This window comes from Cygnus atratus, chromosome 3, assembly GCF_013377495.2.
Source record: "Cygnus atratus isolate AKBS03 ecotype Queensland, Australia chromosome 3, CAtr_DNAZoo_HiC_assembly, whole genome shotgun sequence".
NCBI lineage: Eukaryota > Metazoa > Chordata > Aves > Anseriformes > Anatidae > Cygnus > Cygnus atratus.
Window position 1 is genome coordinate 311,628 of NC_066364.1, and position 22,742 is coordinate 334,369.

The 22,742-nt window shown below is 63.9% G+C and overlaps 3 protein-coding genes across 6 annotated transcripts; all 3 read left to right on the forward strand.

Moving 5' to 3' along the window:
* Positions 1-56: 56 nt before the first annotated feature.
* On the forward strand, positions 57-12,195 carry LOC118259068 (uridine-cytidine kinase-like 1; the record flags this gene model as incomplete). The annotated part of the gene is given in 15 exon segments (XM_035568328.2): positions 57-255; positions 328-434; positions 505-675; positions 1,097-1,168; positions 1,448-1,637; positions 1,716-1,777; positions 2,236-2,252; positions 2,986-3,084; positions 10,347-10,440; positions 10,541-10,603; positions 11,024-11,146; positions 11,220-11,327; positions 11,405-11,512; positions 11,514-11,562; positions 11,677-12,195. Coding segments are annotated over 15 exon segments (1,536 nt in total), but the record flags the coding sequence as incomplete, so codon positions are not given.
* Positions 12,196-12,611: 416 nt separating this feature from the next.
* On the forward strand, positions 12,612-14,605 carry DNAJC5G (DnaJ heat shock protein family (Hsp40) member C5 gamma). 2 transcript variants are annotated; one of them, XM_035568275.2, is made up of 4 exons: positions 12,612-12,823; positions 12,955-13,168; positions 13,251-13,408; positions 13,897-14,605. In XM_035568275.2, exons 1-4 carry the CDS (start codon positions 12,711-12,713, stop codon positions 13,976-13,978), a joined length of 567 nt encoding a protein of 188 aa, XP_035424168.1. In that variant the 5' UTR covers positions 12,612-12,710; the 3' UTR covers positions 13,979-14,605. The 2 variants fall into 2 exon arrangements, with proteins under 2 accessions (XP_035424168.1, XP_050565630.1); XM_050709673.1 differs by having other exon boundaries at positions 13,251-14,605.
* An 850-nt stretch (positions 14,606-15,455) lies between these two features.
* Positions 15,456-18,782, forward strand: TRIM54 (tripartite motif containing 54). Of its 3 annotated transcripts, none has more exons than XM_035568267.2 (10): positions 15,456-15,740; positions 15,926-16,098; positions 16,344-16,530; positions 16,610-16,705; positions 17,035-17,268; positions 17,539-17,561; positions 17,676-17,800; positions 18,082-18,183; positions 18,421-18,482; positions 18,638-18,782. In XM_035568267.2, exons 1-10 carry the CDS (start codon positions 15,573-15,575, stop codon positions 18,710-18,712), a joined length of 1,245 nt encoding a protein of 414 aa, XP_035424160.1. In that variant the 5' UTR covers positions 15,456-15,572; the 3' UTR covers positions 18,713-18,782. The 3 variants fall into 3 exon arrangements, with proteins under 3 accessions (XP_035424160.1, XP_035424161.1, XP_035424162.1); XM_035568268.2 differs by having other exon boundaries at positions 15,460-15,740; positions 16,359-16,530; XM_035568269.2 differs by having other exon boundaries at positions 15,462-15,740; positions 16,359-16,530; positions 18,421-18,459.
* Positions 18,783-22,742: the final 3,960 nt, after the last annotated feature.

Genomic DNA, 22,742 nt, shown 5'->3' on the forward strand with positions numbered 1-22,742 from the left:
GCCCCGGCCCCGGCCCCGGCCCCGGCCCCGGCCCCGGCCCCGGCCCCGGCCCCGGCCCCGGCCCCGGCGCCGTCCCGCTGGGCTCGCTGCTGAGCCGCCTGCCGCTGTCGGCGCCCCCGCCGCGCCGCCGGACCGCCAGCCAGTGCAAGCCGGAGCCGCCGCTGCTGCGCACCAGCAAGCGGACCATCTACACGGCCGGGCGGCCGCCCTGGTACAGCGAGACCGGCGCGCCCGTGGACGAGGCCTTCGTCATCGGTGAGCGGCGGGGCCGGGCCGGGCGGGCGGCGGGGGGTGGGGGCCGCGCTCACGGCCTGCGCTCGCCCCCAGGGCTGTGCGGCGGCAGCGCCTCGGGCAAGACGACGGTGGCGACGCGGATCATCGAGGCGCTGGACGTGCCCTGGGTCGTGCTGCTCTCCATGGACTCCTTCTACAAGGTGAGCGCGGCACGGCACGGCGCGGCACGACGTGGCACGGCGCGGTGCTGAGCGGTGCCGGTGCCCCCAGGTGCTGGACGAGGGGCAGCAGGCGCTGGCGGCCCGCAGCGACTACAACTTCGACCACCCCGATGCCTTTGACTTCGAGCTGCTCGTCAGCGTCCTCCGCAAGCTCAAGAAGGGCAAGAGCGTGAAGGTGCCGGTGTACGACTTCACCACGCACAGCCGGCGCCGCGAGTGGGTGCGTGCCATGGGCACAGCCGGGGGGACGGGGCAGCTGGGGGGCACGGGGAGGGCTGGCCGGGGACGGCGGGCGCGGATGGGGTGTCGCTCCGAGGGGTGGGGATGGGGGCCGAGGGGGAGCGTGGAGATGCTGGGGTGGGCGTGGGACCGGGGAGCACCATGGGGAGAACCCTCAGTGTGAGTGTGGCCTGGACAGGAGCTAGCAAAGGGATCAGGCAGAGGTTGGGGTTTCTGCAGCAAGGCCTAGGGGTGACGATAACGGTCCTTAAGGGTTGGGGGATGTAGGACAGCTGTGGGCGGTCCTGCTCTCGGGCAGTGAGCACCCAGTGCGGGTCTGGGTTGAATGCTGTCCGTGCTGAGCATTGGCTGGTGCGATGTGTGAGGGGGGCAGGATGACTGTAACGCCTGTCTCTCCCCAGAAAACGGTGTATGGGGCAAACGTCATCGTCTTTGAAGGCATACTGGCTTTTGCAAACAAGGAGCTGCTGAAGGTATTGCTGCCTGAGGCGGCTGGCCACCCGTTGCAGAGCGCAGCACAGGGGCAGGCATTTACCGGGGTGCTGCACGGGTGGTGGGCACGGTCCTGGGCTCCGGGGGGCTCTTGAGGGAGGGGTCGCCCACTGCTTGCTGGCACAGCACCTCTGTGCTGGAGGTGCTGGGGAGGCAATGCTGGGTGCTGTTGCTGCGAGGGGGGCCAGAGCTGGCCAGGCTGTGCAAGGGGGAGCACGTGGGGGGTGCCGATGGGGTGTTCACTCCTCCCAGTTTTCCAGCTCCTGGACATGAAGGTGTTTGTGGACACGGACTCTGACATCCGGCTGGTGCGGCGCCTGCAGCGCGACATCATGGAACGTGGACGTGACATCGTGGGTGTCATCAAGCAGTACAACAAGTTTGTGAAGCCGGCCTTCGAGCAGTACATTGAGCCTACCGTGCAGGTTGCGGACATCGTGGTGCCCAGGGGTGAGACGCGCCACGTTGACTAGAGCTGGCCGCAGTGCTGGGTTGTGTCCTGACTCGTCTTCTCCGTTCCCCTGCCAGGTGGGGAGAACTTTGTGGCCCTGGACCTCATTGTGCAGCACGTGCACAGCCAGCTTGAGAAGGTGAGGGGGGGACTGATCGAGTGCTGGTAGCCTGGGGGAGGAAGAGAAGAGAGACTGCACACGGGAGGGAGGGTGAGGCTGCCACAGCCCTGTGCTCTGTGGCTCTCGAAGTCGCCTCTTTACACAGCTCAGGGCAGACTGAGCTGCAGTGCAGGGGCTGGGACATGGAGGTAGGACAGGCACAGCACTCACGGTCTGGCCTCGTTCTCCTGCCGCACCCCTGGTCCCAACTAGCTCTTCTTGATTTCACCCATCCCCACCTCTCTTGTCCCTGGCATCACCCGACACTCCAGCCTTCTCTCCCAAGTGTGCCCAGCAGGGTTCTCCACGCAGCCCCAGGAGAAGGGGTGGGAGCTGGGCTGGGGCTGCCGCTGGGGAGCTGTGCCTGGCTGGCGCAGTGACTGGACATCCTTTCTTTCCCCTGTTGCCGTGATGAACGACTCTGCTGTGCCATCCAGCGTGAGATCACTGTCAGGTACGTCGGGGACCCTGCCGGTTGGGAGCGGCTGGTTCCTGGGCTGGGGGTGAACAGCTGCCCTCGCCTGCTCTTCTCCGTGTGCTGCCTCTTCTCTGTCCCTCGTGGCTGAAGTTCTGCTGGGATGTCTGAGCGTAGCTGCTCTTCACCAGCCTCAGAGGTGGCTGCCGTGCATGCAGCTTGTTTGGAGCTGGCTTGCTCTGGCTGCAGGCTCTTACACAGCCTGTCCCATGGCAGCTGCGTTTGGTTTGTGTGACTGGCTCCCTGCACTGCTCCTGTCCCTCTCTCAGCACGGTTCTTGCCCTGAATGTCAGAGGCTGCCCCATTCTATGGGAGCGGTGCCCTAGACAGGATGTCATGTAGGCAGCCACAGCAGGACAGTCCTCTCACTTCATCGATGTGAGAGCCCTGTCCTAGGGAACTTGGCAAGGTCTTGCCTTTGCAGAGCTGCTTCTCCCACTGCCTCGGTGCTGGCAGAAGCTTGCTTCTATGGGAGCAAGCTGGCAGCTGGCTTTGTGGCTGGGGGAGGCTTTTTCCTCATTTTTACGCAGTGGTACTGGTTTGGGATTGTGTATCTGGCACTAGACATGGGGCTCTCTGTGGGATCAGGGCACGAAGACCAAGCCCTTTCTGGTGTCCAGCCAGTGTGGCTGGGTGTCTGGGAGGAGCTTTCCTTCATGGCAGGTCTGTGTGCATGAGTTGTGCAGCTCTGATCGCTGCTTTCTTGTTGCAGGGCAACTCTGGCCTCTGCGCACCAAGGGCAGCCCCTGCCAAAGACGTTAAGTGTCCTGGAGAACACGCCGCAGGTGCGGGGCATGCACACCATCATCAGGTAAGTCCCAGCCTCCTTTGGGGATTTCATTTGCGTTCCTCCCAGCAGGACCGTTCTTTAAGATCACACTACAAAGCCTGGTGTGAGTCTTCCTATCCCCTGTCCTCAGGCCTTCAGATGCAGATGTTTTCTTGGAGCAGAACTGCTGAACAGAGCTGCTTCCAGCTTACAGATGAGATTTTGGTGACAGACTTCGTCTGCCCTGGTGTGACTTCCAAGCCACAGGCAGGTTTTTCTTGTGACGAGGGGACAGTTGGACTGGATCTTGGAGGTCTTTTCCAGAGGTGGTTCTGTGAGAGGAGACTGGCTAGCACTTTCCTACCTGCAGTACAGCCCTGGTAGCTCGGGGCGTGGGGAGAGCTGCCGTTGCTGCCTCTCAAGGCACTTGCTTTTATAGCCAGCTTATGGAAGGGGCCCAGGTGCTGCTTCTGTGACTTCGCCACTCACTTGATCTTTTCATTCCCCACAGATGCTCTTGTTTTTTCTAGGTGACAGTAGCATTATTGTAGAGTCCAGAGCAGAACAGCGTGGGACCATGTTAGTGCTGTTGCAGAAGCTACAAGCTCCTGCATGTATTCCTGTCACTGTCAGAAGCCCAAGTACCTCGTCCCTAGGCTGTGGACATGAGTAGTTCTGAGTTCAGGTCTAGCTAAGGGAACCGTGGAGCAGGTTTGGTGCTGTCCCTCCAGCATCTCCTTCCTCCCATGCTCAGGTAGTGGCCTCTTCGCATCCTGAGCCGATTGCTCTAGCTCATCCGCTGTCTGTGCTCTCAATGGTAGGTGAAGGTCACAGTGAGATCCTGGGGGAATAGCACCTCCAGAGGCAGAATGTTTGCCTGCAAACGAACAGTTTCCCTTTATGCTGGGGTTCTGCAGGAGGAGAATAATGCAGGTCTTTGTCTCTAGCCTTCCTGCTTACAGGCTTTGGCACAGATCTCTAACTTGCTCTTTTGCAAGAGCCGACAGCATTGCAGTGGTGTGTGCTGCTCTCAGACAGACATGAGCCTGGGCCAGTCTGTTAGCAGCGCGCGGGTGCCAGACACTCAGCAGTCCTTGTTCAGGTGGAACGATGCCCTGGGTGTGCCTGGAGTCCCTCTATCTATAGCTGTCGCTTGTCTTCCTTCCTGAAGCTGCCTTCGTTTGGCCTTGCTGGGAATGGGCTGCTTTCTGGGGCTGTTCTGCCTGCATGCCGCAAGCATCTAATAACCTTAATCTGCTTAGACTTAGGAGTTTGTTCAGCTGCCCTGGGGAGGAAGGGATTGGCCCCTGCACGCGGCGGTCGGAGCGCAGCAGCACCGCTGATCTCAAGTTACCCTGACAGCGCCGGGCTTCCCGAGCTGCTTGGGAGATTGGCAGGGAAGGCGGACTTTGCCTCTTCCAGATGGTAAAATGAAAAATACCACACTTGGGAGGGGTGTTGACTTGGCCTGTCAGCCACCCCCTCAAATGCTGCTGCAGCCCACAAGAAAGCAAGAAGAACTGAAGCGGTGCTGTTGTTAAGAACTGTTATTCAGTTGAGGAATTCTGGTTAAAAGTTCCCGTACTCGATGGTAGCTGTGCGGCTTGTATTGGTGCCTGTAAGTGATCACCTGGCAGTGTGCTATTGCTTCTGCATAACTCTGGTGTGACGTGGAATCCTTAACGGTTGAGGGTTGTCTGTGCTCACTTGGGACCCCCGCACTTTGCCCTGCCCCAGTAGCACTGCTCCCTGCCCGCTGGGGCTTGCTGGGCCTCAGGTGCTTCACGTGCTCACCAGGCAATCTGCCCTCCTCCAAGGTGCTCGCACCTCCGTGCGTGAGGTTCCCGTGCCTTGGCAAATCCGATCGCTCACCTTTGGTCTGGCTTTGGGGCTGCGGTGCCACAGCACCAGCCCTTGGAGTGCCGGTGCTCCCACCCGCACTATGTTTCAGAGCGTCTTGGCTCACCAGACCTGGTGCCTGGGGATGCACCAGGGAGCTGTAAGCCAGCTTTTCCCTCCAGCCTCCCTTTTTCCATTCTGCCTTTCCCAGTGCAGTTCCCTTGGAGGCAGCCTGTTGGTCTCAGCTTGCCAGGCTGCTGCCGGCCAACATCATTTCCCTGTTGTTCAACACTGGGGGCTCTCCTGCACTTCAGCCTTCTGTCTCTGTGTGCCCTCCTGGAAGACTGCCCAGTGGCAGCAGATGAGCATCTTGCTGAGTGCAGTCATGGCAAATTCAGGCTTGGCATCCTGGGGAGAAGGAGTTTCCAGGGCAATCATTGTGCAGAGGCGGAGACTGAGAAATCGTCCTATATGTAGCATAGCCAAGTAGTTTTACTCATGTTCAGGCTGAGGGTGGACACTGTAATAAGGTCATCTTCCAGCTTACAAGATGCTTGTGTATCAGGGCCAGATCTCCAGAGGCAACGGGAGCATTTCACGCCACGTGTCAGGACTCCTCGTTGCCTGAATGGGACCCAGCAGCTGCGAGAGCCTTCACAAAACCTCTGCTCCCATTCATGTACTGCGGGAGGAAGAAGGGGAAGAAGGGTGCGGGGATTCTTTTTACTGAAATAAGTGGCTTCTGGGGGCGTTTCCTCAAACATCCCTCGCAGCGTTGCAGTGCGTGCTGGTCAGTCTGCACAGCTTTGTCCCAGTGCGCGTTGGCTGAGCGGATCTGTGCTGCGCAGCGTCGGCACAGCTCGGTCCCGGAGCCGCGGGGACGCCTGGGGCATCCTGCTGGTGCTGGGTGTCCGGCTGCGCCAGGTCGTGGCTGTTGGCAGGCGGTGCCGTGGGACTGGCGGTGTGCACGTCCCTCTGCCCCCTGGCACCTCGGGCTCTCTCTGCCACAGACCTGAGTTTCCCTCCCATTGTTTGCCTCTCGGTACCCACGTCACGCCTGGAGAGGCTCCAGGACTGTGTTGGCAGTGCAGGCTGCAGGGGCGTGGGACTGCTCGTAAGGGGCTGCTCGTAGGAAGTTTGCTCTAGCTTGAGCTCCTGGACTTTGCGCCCTGGCAGGACGCGCTGTCCCGTGTCAGAGCTGCCCTGGGAATGTGTGGCTGCAGGTGCTTCAGCGAGGGGCAGAGCGAAGCGTGGCCCTGCCTGCAGGGCAGGGCAGCTGCAGTGCTGGAGAAGGGTGCTTCAGGCACGACACTGAAACCTGCCTGCGCTCCGGGTTCCTGGGGACCCGAGTGTGTCAGCTGGCTTTGCGCTGCAGGCACTCCCACCCTGAGCACAGCCAAGGCCATGCTCGGGCTTCCTGCGAGGTGCTGATCCCCCTCAGAGAGGCTGCTCTGCGCCGTCCTCTGACAGCCCCAGGAAGCCTGATCTCGGGAGCTGCCTGGCTGCACGCTGCTGCGTCACGTCTGGGGTACGGGGCTTGGGGTGCGCTGCCTGCGGGCCAGCTCCTGCCTCTGCTGAGCACTGCCCAGGCGATGGCAGGAGGGGTCCCAGCCCGTAACCTCACGCAGGTCTGGAGTGGGGCAGGTCGTGTCCCCTCCAGGAACGCTGTGCAGCGGCTCCAGGCAGAGCTGGAGGAACCAGAGTGCTCGTGGCACAGAGGCGCCGCTTGCAGCATCGGTCACCCGGCACTCCCGCAGGTCAGGGACCACTCCATTCACAGGGGTGAATGGACCTGGTGCGGGGGTTCCCGGGGGCAGCTGGCCACGAGAGGCAGCCCTGTGGAGGCAGGGCTGTGCCGGGAGCCCAGGCAGTGCTCAGGCTCCAGGAACCCGGTGGGCGAGCGTGCAGTTGAAGCACACCCATGGCCAGGGGGGTGCATGCAGACCACCCCCTCTGAAGAGCTGCCAACAGCCACCGTCTTCCTCCAGGTCAGAGCCAATTTTCTCACTTCTCCTGGGACTTTCCTGTTGTTCCAGGGCTTGTTGGAAACATCCCCATTGGTAGGCTTTTATGGTCTGTGGGAGCTCTTGGGCGCAAGGCACCCAGGTCTGACTGCAGAAATATCTCTTGGTAGTAGCAGCTGCTTATCCTTGTCTGCAGCTCCCGTTGGTGGACTGTCTGTCATCCTTGCGGTGTGATGTGAGAAGTGGCAGATGATGTCCTAAAATACAGAATAAAAATACCCAATATCCTTCTGCCTTTTATGGACTGTTGCCAATTCCACCCCTTCCATCTGGTAACTGGTAAATATCTCTTAAGACTCCTTTGTTCCTTACGTTCTCAAGAAATACTGTGGGTATACACAGGTTGTGCTGTTTCAGACACAGGTCACAGAAGAGAAAACCGATTTCAGCAGCTCCTTGTTAACCACAGGGCTTGCTGTCAATCTCTCTCTTGATTATTGTTGAGCCAGAAGCTTGTTCTTGATGGTTCTCTGGTAAAATGACACTTGGGTTACAGCCCGTTATTGATGCTTTTGTCAAAGCAGCCACAGATTGCACGGGATTTAAAGAGACATCATAGGAATCTTTATGGTCACGTTTTAAACTTCTAGTAAATCTTGTTTTCCTGGTAACTGACCTCTTGGTGTACTTACTTTTCCTTTAGGCATTTGACACTTAGGAAGGTGTCTGGACACTCTGGACGCTTCTTCCCAGAGAAGCTGTGGGTGCCCCATCCCTGGAGGTGTTCAAGGCCAGGTTGGACGAGGCCCTGGGCAACCTGATCTAGCGGGTGGCATCCAGCCCATGGCAGGGGGTTGGAACTGGGGGGGCCTTGAGGTCCCTTCCAGCCCAAGCCGTTCTGTGACTCTGTGGAGGTGCTCTGGGAACAGCTTGTCTGACAGCAGCCCTCTGGGAGAAGTGGGGCGGGGGCAGTCGTGCCCCAGGGTTACTGAGCGAGCTGCCGCACACGGCTGTGTCATTGTGCTTTGTGTGTCGTCGGAAATGCGTGGTTTCATGCAGCAGTTTCTTTTATGTGCCACATGAGGTAGGCTGTAACACATCTGTGTGCTGACAGTCAAGGTGCTCTCCATGAGAAAAGCCGTCCTTTTCCCCTCTGGCACTGGGATTAGCGTGTGTGTACAATAGAGTTAGTTGGCTTTCCTCCTCCTGACGGAGAAGGGGAGATTTCCTGTAAATGTGCAGTCCCATTGTGTTTTTATTTTTTGTTTTACTTTAATTCTTGCTGCCCTCAACACTTCAGTGTGGTGATGCAGTGTTGACACATGTTTCGGGGCTTGCCTGGTTCCAGGCAGTCGCTGGTCTCTAGCTGGGTGGGTAACCAGAGAAGCGTTGGGAGTGCGTCAGAAGCTGCTGCCCATTGATGGTGTCAGGTAGCTCAGCTGCTCCTGACCGTGGTGTGTCCGGTCTCGTTCCCACACAGGTGTCTCAGGAGCCGGCGGCTGCTGTGTCATGGTCAGTGGCAGCAGTGCTCGTGTTACACCCTGAGCACTACCCGCCGGGACTCCTGCAAAACACTGCCTCTGTGCTCCTGTGCTTCTGCTGCCCAGCAGCTGGTAATGCTGCCCGGCACTCTGTTGCACCCTCCATCCTCTCTGCTCCTCGTTCTTCCTGTGCTGTCAGCAGCTATGTCCTCAGTCTCCAGTCTTGCAGCAGGTAGAGGTGACGCTCAGAGCAATTAATGCTGCACCTCCACGTGCGCTTCTTGGGCACCTGCATCGTTTCTGTCCTCGGTCAGGATGCAGGTCTGCTCCAGGCTGACATTACGCTAAATAATCCCCTCTCTCTTGTTGCTGCTTTATTTCCTTCTCTAATCCAGCTAGCCTACCATGCAACTACCTCTGAACTGTCTCCCCTTGTCCCCGAGCGGACTGGGCAGCATCGCGCAGCCCTTTGTGCTCTCTGCTTGATCAGCTGCAGGCTTCGTGTCCACCCTCCATGGGAACTGAACGCTCCTGGACCATGCAGTCCTGTCCAGACAATACCCTGCGGCTTTGGCAAGCCCTGAAACGTATTGCCGCTTCCTTCTGTGCTCTAGGCTGTGTTCTCAGCCGAGACATTGTTTGAGCTTCCTTCATCTTCCAGGGCTGACGCTCCCTTGCCCTGTGTGCCTGCTGCCCTGACACACCAAAGGCAGGGACTGACGCAGTTCCAGCCCGTTGGAGGTGTGGCGCTGAGTGCTGCTGGCATTCCTCTCGCTGCCCCTCCTACCACTGGCAGTGTTGGTGCCAGCACCGGCTGCTTGGCACTGGCAGAGCCTGGTCTCTGACCTCCCGATCAAGCCCCAGGCACTGGCACAGGGCTCTAGGTGCCGTAGTCCTGTTGACATCCACCTGGAAGGGGAGGGTGCCTGTACCTCTGCAGCTCCCCTTTGGCTTGTCTCATCCTTGAGTCATTTCTAGATCATGGTGGATCTCTCAGAAACCGAGCTGGTTTGCTTGGAATTGTTTTCGAGGTTATCTTCTTGTTTCAGTAACAAGTCAGCAGCTTTGACTGAATGCCGTTTATAACTGGCTGAATCTAATTTCATGTGAAGGTGATTGTCTGCTGCAATGGAAATGTTCCTCCTGGCAAGGGAAGAGCCCCAGGACTTGGGTCTCCAAGCCTTCCTCATCTGTGCGATGGCAAGGCAGCAGGCCCCTTGGTCCCCATTTGCTTTCTGTTTAGGGACTTGGAGTTACCCTTTTCTTATTTCCCCCCTCTTCCTGAGGGGCTGCGATCTGAGGGTCTTTGAACTGCAACCGACCCAAATGGGTTTCCTTTCTGCAGCCAGTGCTTTTGGAGGTGCCTTCCCATGTCCTCGGCCAGAACAGCATGGAGGCAGTGCTCCTGCTGGCGTCCTTCTGTGGCCCTTCTGGGGTCCCTCTGGCTGGGCCTGGTGGTCCTGTCTGCCCTGGCAGCTGCTAACGCCAGCTGGGCTGCAGTTGGGGATGCAGTCTGTGCCCCCAGCACCTCCAGGGCTCAGGGTCCAGCTCTGCCCCGCCGCGTGCCAGTGAGCCCCCTGCCGTGCCACCGGTTGCGCTGAGATACCTGTCTTGTCCATCAGCCCTGCCATGCCAGACCCTTCCCCGGCGTGACGCTGCACTGCAGCCACGTGTACCTGCGGAGGCACGGGTGGGCTGGGCAGCACTTGCTTCCATCCCCCGTGTTCCAGGTCTCCTGGCAAGGCTGCTCCTGCGCGGCTGCTTGTCGCTGCCCAGAGCAGCACCTGGAGAAGCTGCTCCGTGCTGGGAGGTTAGGAGAGGGTGGGAATGGTGCCTGAGTGCTCTTCAACTTGAACAGTCCCTGGGGAGGTCTCCTCATGGCATGCTCTAAGCTGGGGACTGATGAGCCTCAAAGGCTCTCTCAGCTCAAGGCTGCTCTGTCCTTGTCCCCTACTTCCCTCGCTGGCTGCAGGGTGGAGCAGGGACTCTGCTCAGCACCCGCCTACCTGTCCTCCTGCAGGAACAAGGACACGACCAGGGATGAATTCATCTTCTACTCCAAGCGCCTGATGAGGCTGTTGATCGAGCACGCCCTCTCCTTCCTGCCGCTGAAGGTACACCAACACCCCTTGCCTGCAGCCCTGTCCCGGTTATGTGCCAGGGGCCCCCAGGGGCCAGCTTTGCCCACACTCTCCTCACCTCCCCTTTCTGCAGTCGGTTACGGTGGAGACGCCCCAGGGGACGACGTACGAAGGGAAGCGATTCCACAGGCAGAGGGTGAGATGTTGTCCTGGCCCTCTCCTCCCTGTGGGCACGCAGCTGCCCCCTGTCTGGTGGGGACTGACTGGGAAATCCTGTTGGCCCCAGCCTGGTGCCATGCTGCAGGGCTGCCCAGGCAGCCTATCCCCGGTCCCACGGTGTGGGCCCAAGCACCATCATGCTCCATGGGAACTGCAGAGCCTCTGGAGAGCATCTGGGCCCTGAGCTGGGGACGCAAGGGCACGGCAGAGCTGGGCAAGGGCAGGCAGGATGGGTGTAGAGAACGTGGGTGTGAGCTGCTCTGTGGGGACAGTGGGGGGCTGCTGGGCAGAGAGGGGCCGAGTCCTGCCCCCCGCCCCTGGGAGGGACATGTGGGAGCAGCCAGAGCTGCTGCTCTCCTCGCACAACTTAAGGCAGCGTTCCCCTGCCTCTTCCCAGATCACCGGCGTGTCCATACTGAGAGCCGGGGAGACCATGGAGCAGGCCCTGACCGCTGTCTGCAAGGACATCCGCCTGGGCAAGATCCTGATTCAGACCAACCACGACACGGGAGAGCCCGAGGTGAGCAGCGCCGCAGCCCCGGCACAGAGCCCCGGCAGCGCCGCGCTGGGTGACCGCACCTCTTTCCCCTCAGCTCCACTACCTGCGCCTGCCCAAGGAGATCAGCGAGGACTACGTCATCCTCATGGACAGCACCGTGTCCACGGGAGCCGCGGCCATGATGGCGGTGCGCGTCCTGCTGGTGAGGGGGCCGGGCAGCGGGGCTGGGGGCGCGCAGCCCGCCCGCCCCGGCCAGGCTCTCACGGCTCTGTGCCGCAGGACCACGACGTCCAGGAGGACAGGATCTTCCTGCTGTCGCTGCTGATGGCGGAGATGGGGGTGCACTCGGTGGCTTACGCCTTTCCCCGTGTCCGCATCATCACCACCTGCTGTGGACAAGAGGATCAATGAGGAGTTCCACATCATCCCAGGCATTGGTGAGGGGGGCGGTGGTGCTGGCCGGGGGGCAGCCCCCTGCCCTGCAGCCCCTGGCAGTGCCATGGGGCCCTGCCCTGCCCTGACCTCACTCACTCTGTCGCCATCTCCTTTAGGTAACTTCGGGGACAGGTACTTTGGCACCGATGCTCCCTCTGCCCGCTGTGAGAGCGAAGCCATGGACTGCTGAGCTGGCCGGCCCCCGGGAGGGGCGCAGCGCCGCCGGTCCCTGCACCCCTGCAGCTTGGGCTCTCCTCTGCTGTGGGGCCGGCCCTGCCCACCAACTGCCACGACAGAGGCAGGGGTCGAGGGTCTGCTCCTGCTGGGGCCTTGCTGTGCGTGGGCAGGCTCCGTTGCTGGAATCTGTATTTATTTGTATTTATTGTGAGCAGCTGCCCACCTGGCTCTCCCGTTGGGCAGGCCAGCTACTTGAAAACCATCAGGGATCGGGGCCTTCCGCGGAGCCGCCGGCTCCCCACCGCTCCCACACTCCCCTGCCGCCCTGCCTCTCCTCGGGGCGGGGGGCAGGAGGCAGGGGGAGCCGCGGCCCCTGCGGGGGGGTTTGATATTCAAACGCTCTCCCTTTGCATTCCAGCCCCGCGGGCGGCGGGGGCCCCGGTACCCCCCCCCCCCCGGGCTGCCCGTGCCGGGTGCCCCCGGGACCGCGCAGCCCCCGCCGCCGCCGCGCTCCTTGCTCAGGTTTTTCCCCCGGCGGGGGGGGGCTCCCGGCCGGCCGCTGCGGCAGCCCCGGGGGCAGAGGCCCGGCCCCCGCCCCGCCGCCGCTCCCTCTGTGCCTGCTGGCTGCCTCCGTTTTGTACCGAAATAAAGGAGCCGCGCGGCCGCCGCCGCCCGTGCCTCGCGCCGCGGGCAGGGGATGGGGACGGGACGGGACGGGACGGGACGGGACGGGACGGGACGGGACGGGACGGGACGGGACGGGGGGGTGGCACCGCCCGGCGCGGGGGGCGACGGAGGTGTCACCGGCTGCCTCCCGGGGCCGGTGCCTCCCGGGGCCGGGCCGCGCCTGCGCAGGGTGGCGGCGGGGCGGAAGCGGCCGTTGCGCGGCGCCGCTGACCCGGGCGGGCCGAGCCCCGGGGTGCGGAGCGGAGCGGTGCGGTCGGTGCCCGCCGTCCCCCGGCGCGGAGCCGCGATGGCGGAGCCGGGGCGGGCGCAGCGGAAGCTGTCGCGGGTCGGGGAGAGCCTGTACCGCGTGCTGGGCCTGGAGAAGGGCAGCTCCCCCGAGGAGATCAAGAAGGCCTACCGGTACGGCGCGCGGGCGGGCGGGCGGAGCGGCGGCGGGGCCGCTGCCGGCCGGGGGGTGGCCGGGGGGGCGAGGCCGGGGCCGGGGCCGGGGCCGCGCCGGGGCCGCCCGTCCCAGCGCGGCCGCCCCGCAGGAGGCTGGCGCTGCGGTACCACCCCGACAAGAACCCCGACGACCCGGCGGCGGCCGAGCGCTTCAAGGAGATCAACAGCGCCCACGCCACGCTGAGCGACGAGGACAAGCGGCGGCTCTACGACCAGTACGGCTCCCTGGGGCTCTACGTGGCCGAGCAGTTCGGCGACGATGCCGTGCGGCACTACTTCCTCATGTCCAAGTGGTGGTTCCAGGTGAGCGCGGGGCCGCCCCGGGGGCTCCGCCGCCGCCCGGGCCCCCCCGGGCCTCACGGCGGCCCCGTGTCCCTCCGCGCAGGCCCTGGCCCTCTGCTGCGGCGCGCTCACCTGCTGCTGCTGCTGCTGCTGCTGCTTCTTCTGCTGCGGGACGTGCTGCCCGCCCAAGGAGGACGACTCCTACAAGTACGTCGACCCCAAGGACCTGGAGGCACAGATGGGCGCGGAGGACGGCGGTGAGTCGGGTGGAGGAGGTCCTGTGTCACCAGGGCACGGAGCGCTGCCTCCAGGCTGGACCGGGCTCAGCAGCTCTGGCGTTAACAGTTTGCGGGGCTTCCCGTGCGGACCCGGGCTGGTGACGGCGGGCAGGGGCACCGCACGGCTCGCGGGGCAGCTCCTTCCGTGATTTCCTCTGGGCAAGGGCTCCGTGAAGCCCCTGCTGGCTCTGCAGGGCCCTTGCCCAGCTGGGCACGGAGCTGGGGGCAGCAGCTGTGCCTCAGGCTGGCCTTATTCTCTGGGCACTGGCTGTGCCGCTGCCAGCGGGGGCTGCCCCTGGGTCACCCTGCGGGTTTCAGAGGGGACGGCTGGCGTGGTTGTGCACTGCCTGGGGCTTTGCGAGCTTTGGTCTGTGGGAGACTTCTTGAGAGCACTGGGATGTCCTGACTACCTGTTCCCCAGCACCATGGGACAGGGCTGTGCCACTGATCTGCAGCTCCCGTTTTCCAGATTCCACAGATCCCGGTTGTGGCGCAGCCCCCGCCTGCCGGCGCACAGCCCCTGCCATCTGTCAGCACCAAGACCGAGGCATGAGGCTGGCCTCCATCCTGCCGGCTCCCCGAGGACTCCGGATAGGGATCCTCCTTTGGGACTGTCACTTTCCAGGACCCCAGTCATGCCACCCAGGGCTGCTCTCCAGCCTCAAGGTGGCTAGAATCTCAGGTTAAATTGGCCAGCATCACTGCAGAGGTTCTTCTGCCCCTGTTTGAGCGCCAGGGCAATGCTCCTGTCTCCCAGCACTGGTGACGGAGGCAACCCAGAGCCCTTGCTGCTGCACCCCATCCGCAGTGCCTCATCTGCTGCGGTGTTCCCAGCAGCCTGCCCAAGAAGTCACGCATGGAGACCTCTTTGGGCCAGGCTCAACCCTGCAAGAAGTAGCTGTGTCCGAGACCGTTAGCACTGTAACCTCTGGGGCTGGGCTCAGCCCACTACCTGCCCTCACGGGGACCCTCCTGATGGGTGCTGGGTGCCAAACTGCTGCTCGTGGGGTTGGGGTGCTGCCTGCTGTACCCCCTTCCTCTCTGCCCTGCCATGGCTCCGGGGCGCTGGCTGCACCCCACTCCTGCTGCTAGCAGGCTCCCTGCAGGGCTGGGCCCCGTACAGGCACTTTCCTTGGGTTTTAATAGATTTTATGGGCACTTTTAAAGGATAACAGAACATGAGTGTGTTTGCGTGGTCTGTTCCATCGGGGCAGCCTGAGCGCTGGCAGGATGCACCTCTGCCTTGTGCCGGGGAGAGTGCTGGGTCCCGGGGGGGCGGGCTGGGAGGGGTGTGGGGTAGCACGTCGTGTCCCAGGCGCTGCTGGAGCGCTGCTCTCGCCAGGGTGACTCAGTCTCTCCTGTCACCTGCCCGGGGCTGCCTGTGGCAGCCGGCTCCCGCGGAGCTGTGCTTTTCCTGCCCTGCAGCCCCGTGCCCCACACAGGCAGGTGGCCGGGTGCCTGGCCACGCTCCTGCCCTGGCTCTGGGGAGCAGTGGCTCTGCCGAGGGGGGGAGAGGGACGGGGGGCCCGGGGAGCCCCCAGCCCTCCCCTCACAGCCTGCAGCCCCCACCCGCAGCCGCGTGGGCCCTGCCTCACCCCCTAAATATAGCTGAGTGGCCGGGCCGCTCCTGGCACCGGCCTTGCCGGGCGCGCTGCCACGTTGGTGCTCGGGTTTGTGGGGCCCGGGCAACTCCGGCTCAGCTCTGCGTGCTCCCCCAAGGCCTGGGCCTGGCAGCGGGCGGCATCGTGCTCCCCGGCTCCGCAGCGCAGGCCCCAGCCCCCTTCCTGCGGGGGGTCCCGCGGGGCGGGGGGCTCCGGGAGCGGCTTCCCCGCCGCCCCGGTCCCGGGGGCACCGAGCTGCCGGGGGGGGCGCAGCCCCGAGGCCCTGCCCGGACGGGGACGGGGGCGCCCCGGGCGCGCCCCCCGCGGCAGATCCCGGTGTCGGGGCGGGGGGCGCGGGGCCGGCCGTGACTCAGTGTCACCCGACGCCGCCGACAGCTGCGGCGGCCCCGGCGGGGCGGGGGCGGCTAAAATTAGCGCGGAGCTCAGCGGAGCCGCAGCGGCGGCGGGGCCGGGCCGGGGCAGAGCGGGCAGCGGGGCCGAGGGGCGCGGAGCCGAGCCGAGCCGGGCCGGGCCGGGACCGCGGCGATGAACTTCGCGGTGGGGCTGAAGCCGCTGCTGGCGGAGGCGCGGAGCATGGAGAGCCTGGAGAAGCAGCTCATCTGCCCCATCTGCCTGGAGATGTTCACCAAGCCCGTGGTCATCCTGCCCTGCCAGCACAACCTCTGCCGCAAGTGCGCCAACGACGTCTTCCAGGTGCTGCCGGGGCCGGAGCCGGGGCCGCGGGGTGCGGCGCGGCCGGGATCGGGCCGGGGGGCTCGGACGGGGCCGGGGGAGGTCGGGGGGGGGGCTGCCGGGGCCGGGGGGCGCCGTGCCCGGGCCGGGGCCTCCCCGCGGGGCTCCCGGCGTCCGGAGCGGGGCCGTGACCCCCCCGCCCGCAGGCCTCCAACCCGCTGTGGCAGTCGCGGGGCTCCAGCGCGGTGCCGTCGGGCGGCCGGTTCCGGTGCCCGTCGTGCCGCCACGAGGTGGTGCTGGACCGGCACGGGGTGTACGGGCTGCAGCGGAACCTGCTGGTGGAGAACATCATCGACATCTACAAGCAGGAGTCGGCCAGGTGCGGCACGGGGCATCCGCGGGGGGCGGCCCCCGGGTGGGGAGAGGGGGGCGGCACCGGGAAGGCAGAGGGGTTGTGGGGGGAGCCCACGCGGGACACTGCGGAGCCACGCGGGGAGCGAGCCTCGTGGGTGAAAGGCAGCCGGGGGGGTGGTTCTGCAGGCGGGCACAGGGCCGGGGGCAGAACGGTGCCGTGTGGGGCTGGGGGCAGCGGGGCAGAGGTGCCCGTGGGGGCCCGGTGGGCAGCGGCCCCTCCCGCAGGCCCCTGCACGCCAAGGCGGAGCAGCACCTGATGTGCGAGGAGCACGAGGACGAGCGGATCAACATCTACTGCCTGCGCTGCGAGGCACCCACCTGCTCCCTCTGCAAGGTCTTTGGGGCGCACAAGGACTGCGAGGTTGCGCCACTGCCCGCGGTCTACCAGCGCCAGAAGGTGGGTGGCCCTGGCGGGGGCCGACGAAGGGACCCAGGTGCTGCCTCCCGCTCTGGCCCTCATGCCGGTCTCACCCCAGAGCGAGCTCAGCGATGGCATTGCCATGCTGGTGGCGGGGAATGACCGCATCCAGGCCATCATCACCCAGATGGAGGAGATCTGCCGGACCATTGAGGTGGGGGCTGGGGCTGGCACAGCCTGTGGGCTCTGCCCCTTGCATGTGCTCGCCCTACACACACAACAAGCCCATGCTCTGGGCTCTGCCCAGCTCTGTCCCTTACCCCCAGCCCCACCAGGATGCCCCAGGGCAGCAGCACGCCTGCACTGGAGGCACGGTCTCGGGAGGGGAATTCCCTCATGAGCAGCAGCACCTGCAAGTCACCCTGGGACTCCCCAAGGCAGAGGGCCCAAGGAACCAGGGGATGTTCCCGGGTGCCCCACGCAGCCCTGGGGATGGGGACGAGGCAGGAGCAGGGCAGCCCCCTGAGCCTAGCAGTCCTGCAGGAGAATGGTCGGCGGCAGAAACAGCACCTGGGGCTGCGCTTCGACTCGCTGTACAGCATCCTGGAGGAGCGGAAGAAGGAGCTGCTGCAGAGCATCGCGCGGGAGCAGGAGGAGAAAGTGCAGCGTGTGCGGGGCCTCATCCGCCAGTATGGTGACCACCTGGAGGCTTCCTCCAAGCTGGTGGAGACAGCCATCCAGGCCATGGAGGAGCCCCAGATGGCCGTGTATCTGCAGGTCCGTGGGTGAAAGGGGCCCTTGGGGTGTTGGGCTGTGCCAGGGGAGCTAGGTCCAGGACTCACTAGGGGGTTGGGACTGCCCCTAGGCTGGGTGGTGGACCCGTGGGGCCAGGATCCTCTGCGGGGCTGGGGCTTCCTCTCACAGCTGTGCTGAGGGTGCTGCGGTCACGTGAAAGAGCCTGGGGGCTGGAGGGGGTGGCACCTGCTTCCTGGGGTCCCTGATGCCATTGCTCCAGCGACACTGATGGCCCTCTGCTTCCCTTCACAGCACTCCAAGGAGCTCCTGAAAAAGTGAGTGGTGCTGGGGGCACAGGGCTGGGGGCTGAGGGGATGGAGCAGTGGCCAGGCAGGTGGCTGTGGCTGCTGGAGCCTGGCAGCTCCCGAGGGCATCCGTCTGCCCTGCAGGATCACAGACATGTCCAAGGTGTCGATGAGCAGCCGCCCAGAGCCTGGCTACGAGAACATGGACCACTTCTCCATCAATGTGGACTATGTGGCAGAGATGCTGAGGACCATCGAGTTCCAGACAGGTGACAGCAGTGGGACAAGCACAGCCTGGGGGAGATGCGTGGAACTGTCCTGGGCAGAGCCCTGCTCCTTGGCACCTGGAGCCCTTTGTGGGAGTGTCCCCTCCTGTACACGCGTGGGGATGTGCGGCCCCTCAGGCACTGCCCCACGCACCCCCCTGATGCATGGGCTGCTGCATCCTGCACGAGGGCCAGGCCGCCCCCGTTGCAGCAGCGCAGTGTTCCTGTGCTGCTTACGCCACGGGGAGGGAGGGCCCCAGGCTGAGTGCGCCCCTGCCCCACAGAGCCACTGGGAGAGGATGAGGGGGACGGCCCCACGGAGGGTGGCGAGGCTGCGGCAGATGAGGACCGGCTGGACAGCCTAGAGGCACCCGAGGCTGCTGAGGGTGAGTTCTCCCTGCGCCATGCTGTGCCAGGCTGTGCTGTGCCAGGCTGTGCTTGGCCCTGGGGCTGCGGGGCAGTGAGGCCTGAGGGGGCTGCCCTGACCGTGCAAGGGTTCTGTGCCATGCTGAGGACACCGTGGTGCCTGTGCGGCTGAGACGTGGCCTGTGCATGGCTGAGCAGGTCCTGCAGGGTGGCAGGGTGTCCCTGCCTCCAGCTTGTCACCCACTTTCCCTCTACAGATGTGGGGCCGAGGCAGAAGCCAGCAAGCTCTCCCCATGGTGAGACCCTCCCCAGGACCAAGGCTAGTGGGCAGGGGACAGGGACAGGCTGTGGGGTTCTGTGGGCAGAGGAGGCACCGCCTGAGCACAGATGGAAGAGGGACAGGGCTGGGGGGGGGGGCAGGTTGGGTGGTCCATACCTTTCCAGGTACAGTGCTGAGGCTGTTCTTCTGCACAGGTCAGCACTGAGCTGGTGCCGCGGGGCAGCTTCAGCACCAAAGAGCTCATCCCTGCCCCTGGCACCTCTTGGTGAGCCACAGCCCTACTGCTGCAAGTCCCCACTACTGGAGCTGCCCCATCAATCATTAAACTGTGTATGAGAATGCTGTCTTCAGTGCTGTGTGTGGGGCTGGGGTGGGCGCAGGGGCTGTCAGCTCCACAGCTCTGTGCCAGCCCCACAGGGTCCTGGCCCCACCACCCCAAGTGGTGCACAGGCCTGAGCAGCTACGGGGCCACCCGAGACCCTGCTGTGAGGGGCTGTGCCCCTCGGGAGCCCCAGTGCAGCACAACTATGGCAGCATGGGGCTGGGCTGCAGCCAGGAGTTTCGCCCCTGCCCAGCCCCACTGCATGCAGGGCTTGGCTCTGCCTGCAGCCCCATGCCCAGGGGGTGAGGACCCACCGCTGCCCCCCCGCTGAGCTGCCCATGCAGGCCCCCCCACACCCTGCTGGGGCGGACACTGTCTCGCAGCACCGTCCCCTGGGTGCACCGAACAAACAGTGCTGCGATGAGCTGGCTGAACACACAGCCGGCCAGCAGCACTGCAATTAACGCCAGGTCGGGGCCTGACCCCCCCACCCGCCTGCCAGGGGCTGCCCGGGGGGGCTGTGACAGCACTGGGCTGCGTCACCCAGCCCCACGTCACGGCTGGTGCAACAGATGATGCACAGGGACAGGGGCTCCTCGTGGGGCTGATCTGGTCCCCTGGGAGTGGGATACCAGAGGGACGCCTCCGGCCGTCACCCACCCTGCACCTGCCCGGGGACAGCACTGGATGCACCGCAGCGGGAGCGCAGCTGGCTGGCGGTGCAGGCTGGGACCCCCAGTGCCAGCAGACGTGGGCACCCGTGCACAGCCCCAGGGACCACTCAGCTGGCTAGGGGCTGCAGTATGACAGAAGAAGACTGAGGAATCTAGGTTTGTGCAGCTAGGAGACGAGGAGGTAACGTGGGGTCTGACTGCCATTCTCAACCAGCTACCAGGGGACTGGAGAAGGCAGAGCCTCAGGCCCCTGCCTGCCCGTGAGTGCCTCGCATGCACCAGGCCTGGGAGACGCAGCCCCGGTGCTGCAGTGGTGCGTCCCCTGCATGTCCCAGCGGGGTGAGCGGCCGATGGGCTGCGGCAGGCGAGGGAACAGCCCCAGAGGAGCCAGGGACGAGTGCTGGGGAGGTGCCTGGGGCTGTGCCAGCAGGTGAGGGTGGGACCCCCCCAGGACCACCGGGCAGAGGAGAGGGGGCATCGGGGCTTGTGCAGCTGTGGAGGGGTGGCCACTTCACTGCAAAAACTGGGACAAAGGAAATTCACTGAAACATATGAAAAAGCTTTTTTGGTGAGGATGGCAAAACAGGTTGTCTAGAACAAGCTGCCCAGAGGGGATTTGACATCGGGCTCAGAGGGCTGTAGTTAATGGGGGGGGGTTACATCAGGCTTGCAGCCAGTCACCAGTGGGGGACCCCATTTCAGGGACAGTTCTTTTTAATGTTTTCATAAATGACTTGAATTCGGGATTCAAACACATACTAAGTTTTCAGATGACACTAACCTGGGAGGAGCTGTTGACTCGCTGAGGGCAGAGGGGCAGAGCGATGCAGCGAGAGCTTGACAAATGGGAGGGCTGAGCAATCACCAACAACATGGAGCTTAACAAGAGCTAGAGCTGGATTCTGCACCTGGGAAGGGGCAACCATGGCTGCAAGCACAGCTTGGGGGATGAGAGGTTGCAGAGCAGCCCTGCAGAAAGGGATCTGGGGTTTCTGGAGGACAGCGAGCCGACCAAGGGCCAGCAGTGTGCCTGGCACCCAGGAGGCCGAGCTGCACCACGGGGTGCCTTGGGCACAGCCCCACTAGGAGGGACAAGGAGAGTCCCGCTCCATTCTGTGCTGGTGTGGCCTCACCTCGAGTGCTGAGTGCAGCTTGGGTGCCACAGTATAAAAAGGACATAAAACTATTAGAGTGGCCAAAGGAGGGCTCTGAAGGTGGTGAAGGGTCTGGAGAGGAAGATGTGTGAGGAGCGGCTGAGGTCCCTTGGTGTGTTCAGCCCTGAGCAGAGCAGGCCGAGGGGAGGCCTCACAGCGGCCTGCAGGTCCCTCACAGGGAGCAGTGGGGCAGGCGCTGAGCTCTGCTCTCTGGGGACAGTGACAGGGCCCGAGGGAACGGCATGGAGCTGGGACAGGGGAGGGTCAGGCTGGGTGTGCGGGAAAGGTTCTGCACCCAGAGGTGGTCGGGCACTGGGACAGGCTGCCCAGGGATGTGGTCATGGCACCGAGCTGCTGGCGTTCACAGAGCATTTGGACAATGCTCTCAGACATAGGGTCTGGTTTTGGGGTGGTCCTGGAGCCAGGAGTTGGATTCGATGATCCTTGTGGGTCCCTTCCAACTCAGGATAGTCTGTGATCCTACCTCCATTGGGGAGATAATCAGTGATTCTGTGAAGGGATCACTGGAGATCATCTGGAGACGAGGCCAGCTGGAGCAGCCTGCCCAGGACTGCATTCAGTCTGGGTTGGAATGGGTCTGAGACACCACAACATCTCTGGGAAACCTCATCCAGTACAGTTTTCTTTCTTTCTTTCTCTCTCTATCTCCCCCCCACCCCCAGTACAGTTTTCTAGTTCTGATTTTCCTATGTCCAGATGGAATTTCCTGTTTCAAAGCCTTGATGGACATGGCCCTGAGCAACCTGTTTTGGCTGACTTTGTTCTGCACAGGCGTTTGGAGCAGATGCTCTCCAGAGGCCCCTTCCCACCTCAGCCATCCAGTGATCACACTTGAGCTTCTCCTGAAAGGCTTTTCAGCATGCCTTACCTCCCTCGTCCTTCAGGCCCCCCCTCCTGCCAGAGCCCACCTACCGGCTCGTTAACAAGCTGAAGTCCAGGGGCTGTGCCTTGCTGTCAGCTTCCCCGCCCCCCCCGCCCCCCCCGCCCCCCGGTGCTGACCTCCCCTGGTTCATGGCAGCCCCAACTGTTGCAGCCCCTCTCAGTTCTTCCCAAGGAACCACCACTGCTTGAGTCCTGCTCTGCTCTTCTAGTAGGTCTCAGGGAGGTTCAAGGCCTCTGTGAGGACCAGCATTGCCCATGAGGACACCAAACCTTCTCCCAGTTGTCTCAGGAACATTTCATCCATGCCCTCCTTATCACTGGGGCACCTGAAACACGCTACACCAGGACACCTCCCTGTCCTCTGCTCCAGTCCCAGCCTGCCAGCTCCCACCAGCATTGTGTGTCCCACCACACAGGGATGTTCCTGTGTAGGGAAGAGCCATGCTCCTCCTGACAGGCCCGTGTCCATCGGTCACAGCCCCCAGCCCTGTGAGCTGTCCCACTGCAGAGCTCTGACAGTGGCTCAGCAGTGTTGCTGCCCACAGAGCTGGAACCCCCACCCTGCACACATCGCCAGCCACCTGCAAGTGGGCACTGCACCCCCGTGCCCTGCTTGCTGACCACGAGGCACCCCCTGCTCCCATGGCTCCCTCACATCTCAGGGTCTGTGAGTGTCCCGTCCCGTCCTGTCCCATCCCATCCCATCCCGTCCTGTCCCCCGTGGTCACGGCACATCCCCACCCAGCAGGGCACCGTGATGTGCAGCCTCCGTCTCGGTCCATCTGCTTGGCGCCGCCTGCCCCGAGCCCCCACCCCCCCGGTCCCGGTGAGCCCCGGGCAGAGCCCCCCCGTCCTGCACTCGCTCAGCCTCGGGTTTCCACCACGTTTTATTACAAAATCGGTGCCGGCCAAACAGCACATGCGGGCCTGTCCGGGGCCGTGCTGGGGCCGGCACCGCACCCACGCGCCCCGGAGCGGAGGCCGAGGCGGGCGCAGCGGGCCTGGTGCCGGTGCTGGTGCCAGTCCCGGTGGCAGTCCCGGTGCCGGTCCCGGTGCCGGTGCGGCGCTCAGCGGCCCACGGCGTCGAGGATGAGGCGGTTGCTGTCGGCCTGGGCGCGCTGGCTCTGGGCGCGGGCGAGCAGCAGGAGGTGCCGCAGGATGTGGAAGGTGAGGTCGATGGAGAGCGGCGGCGGCTCGTCCCGCCGCGCCCGCCACGGCTCCGGGGGCGGCAGCGCCAGCGGCGGCC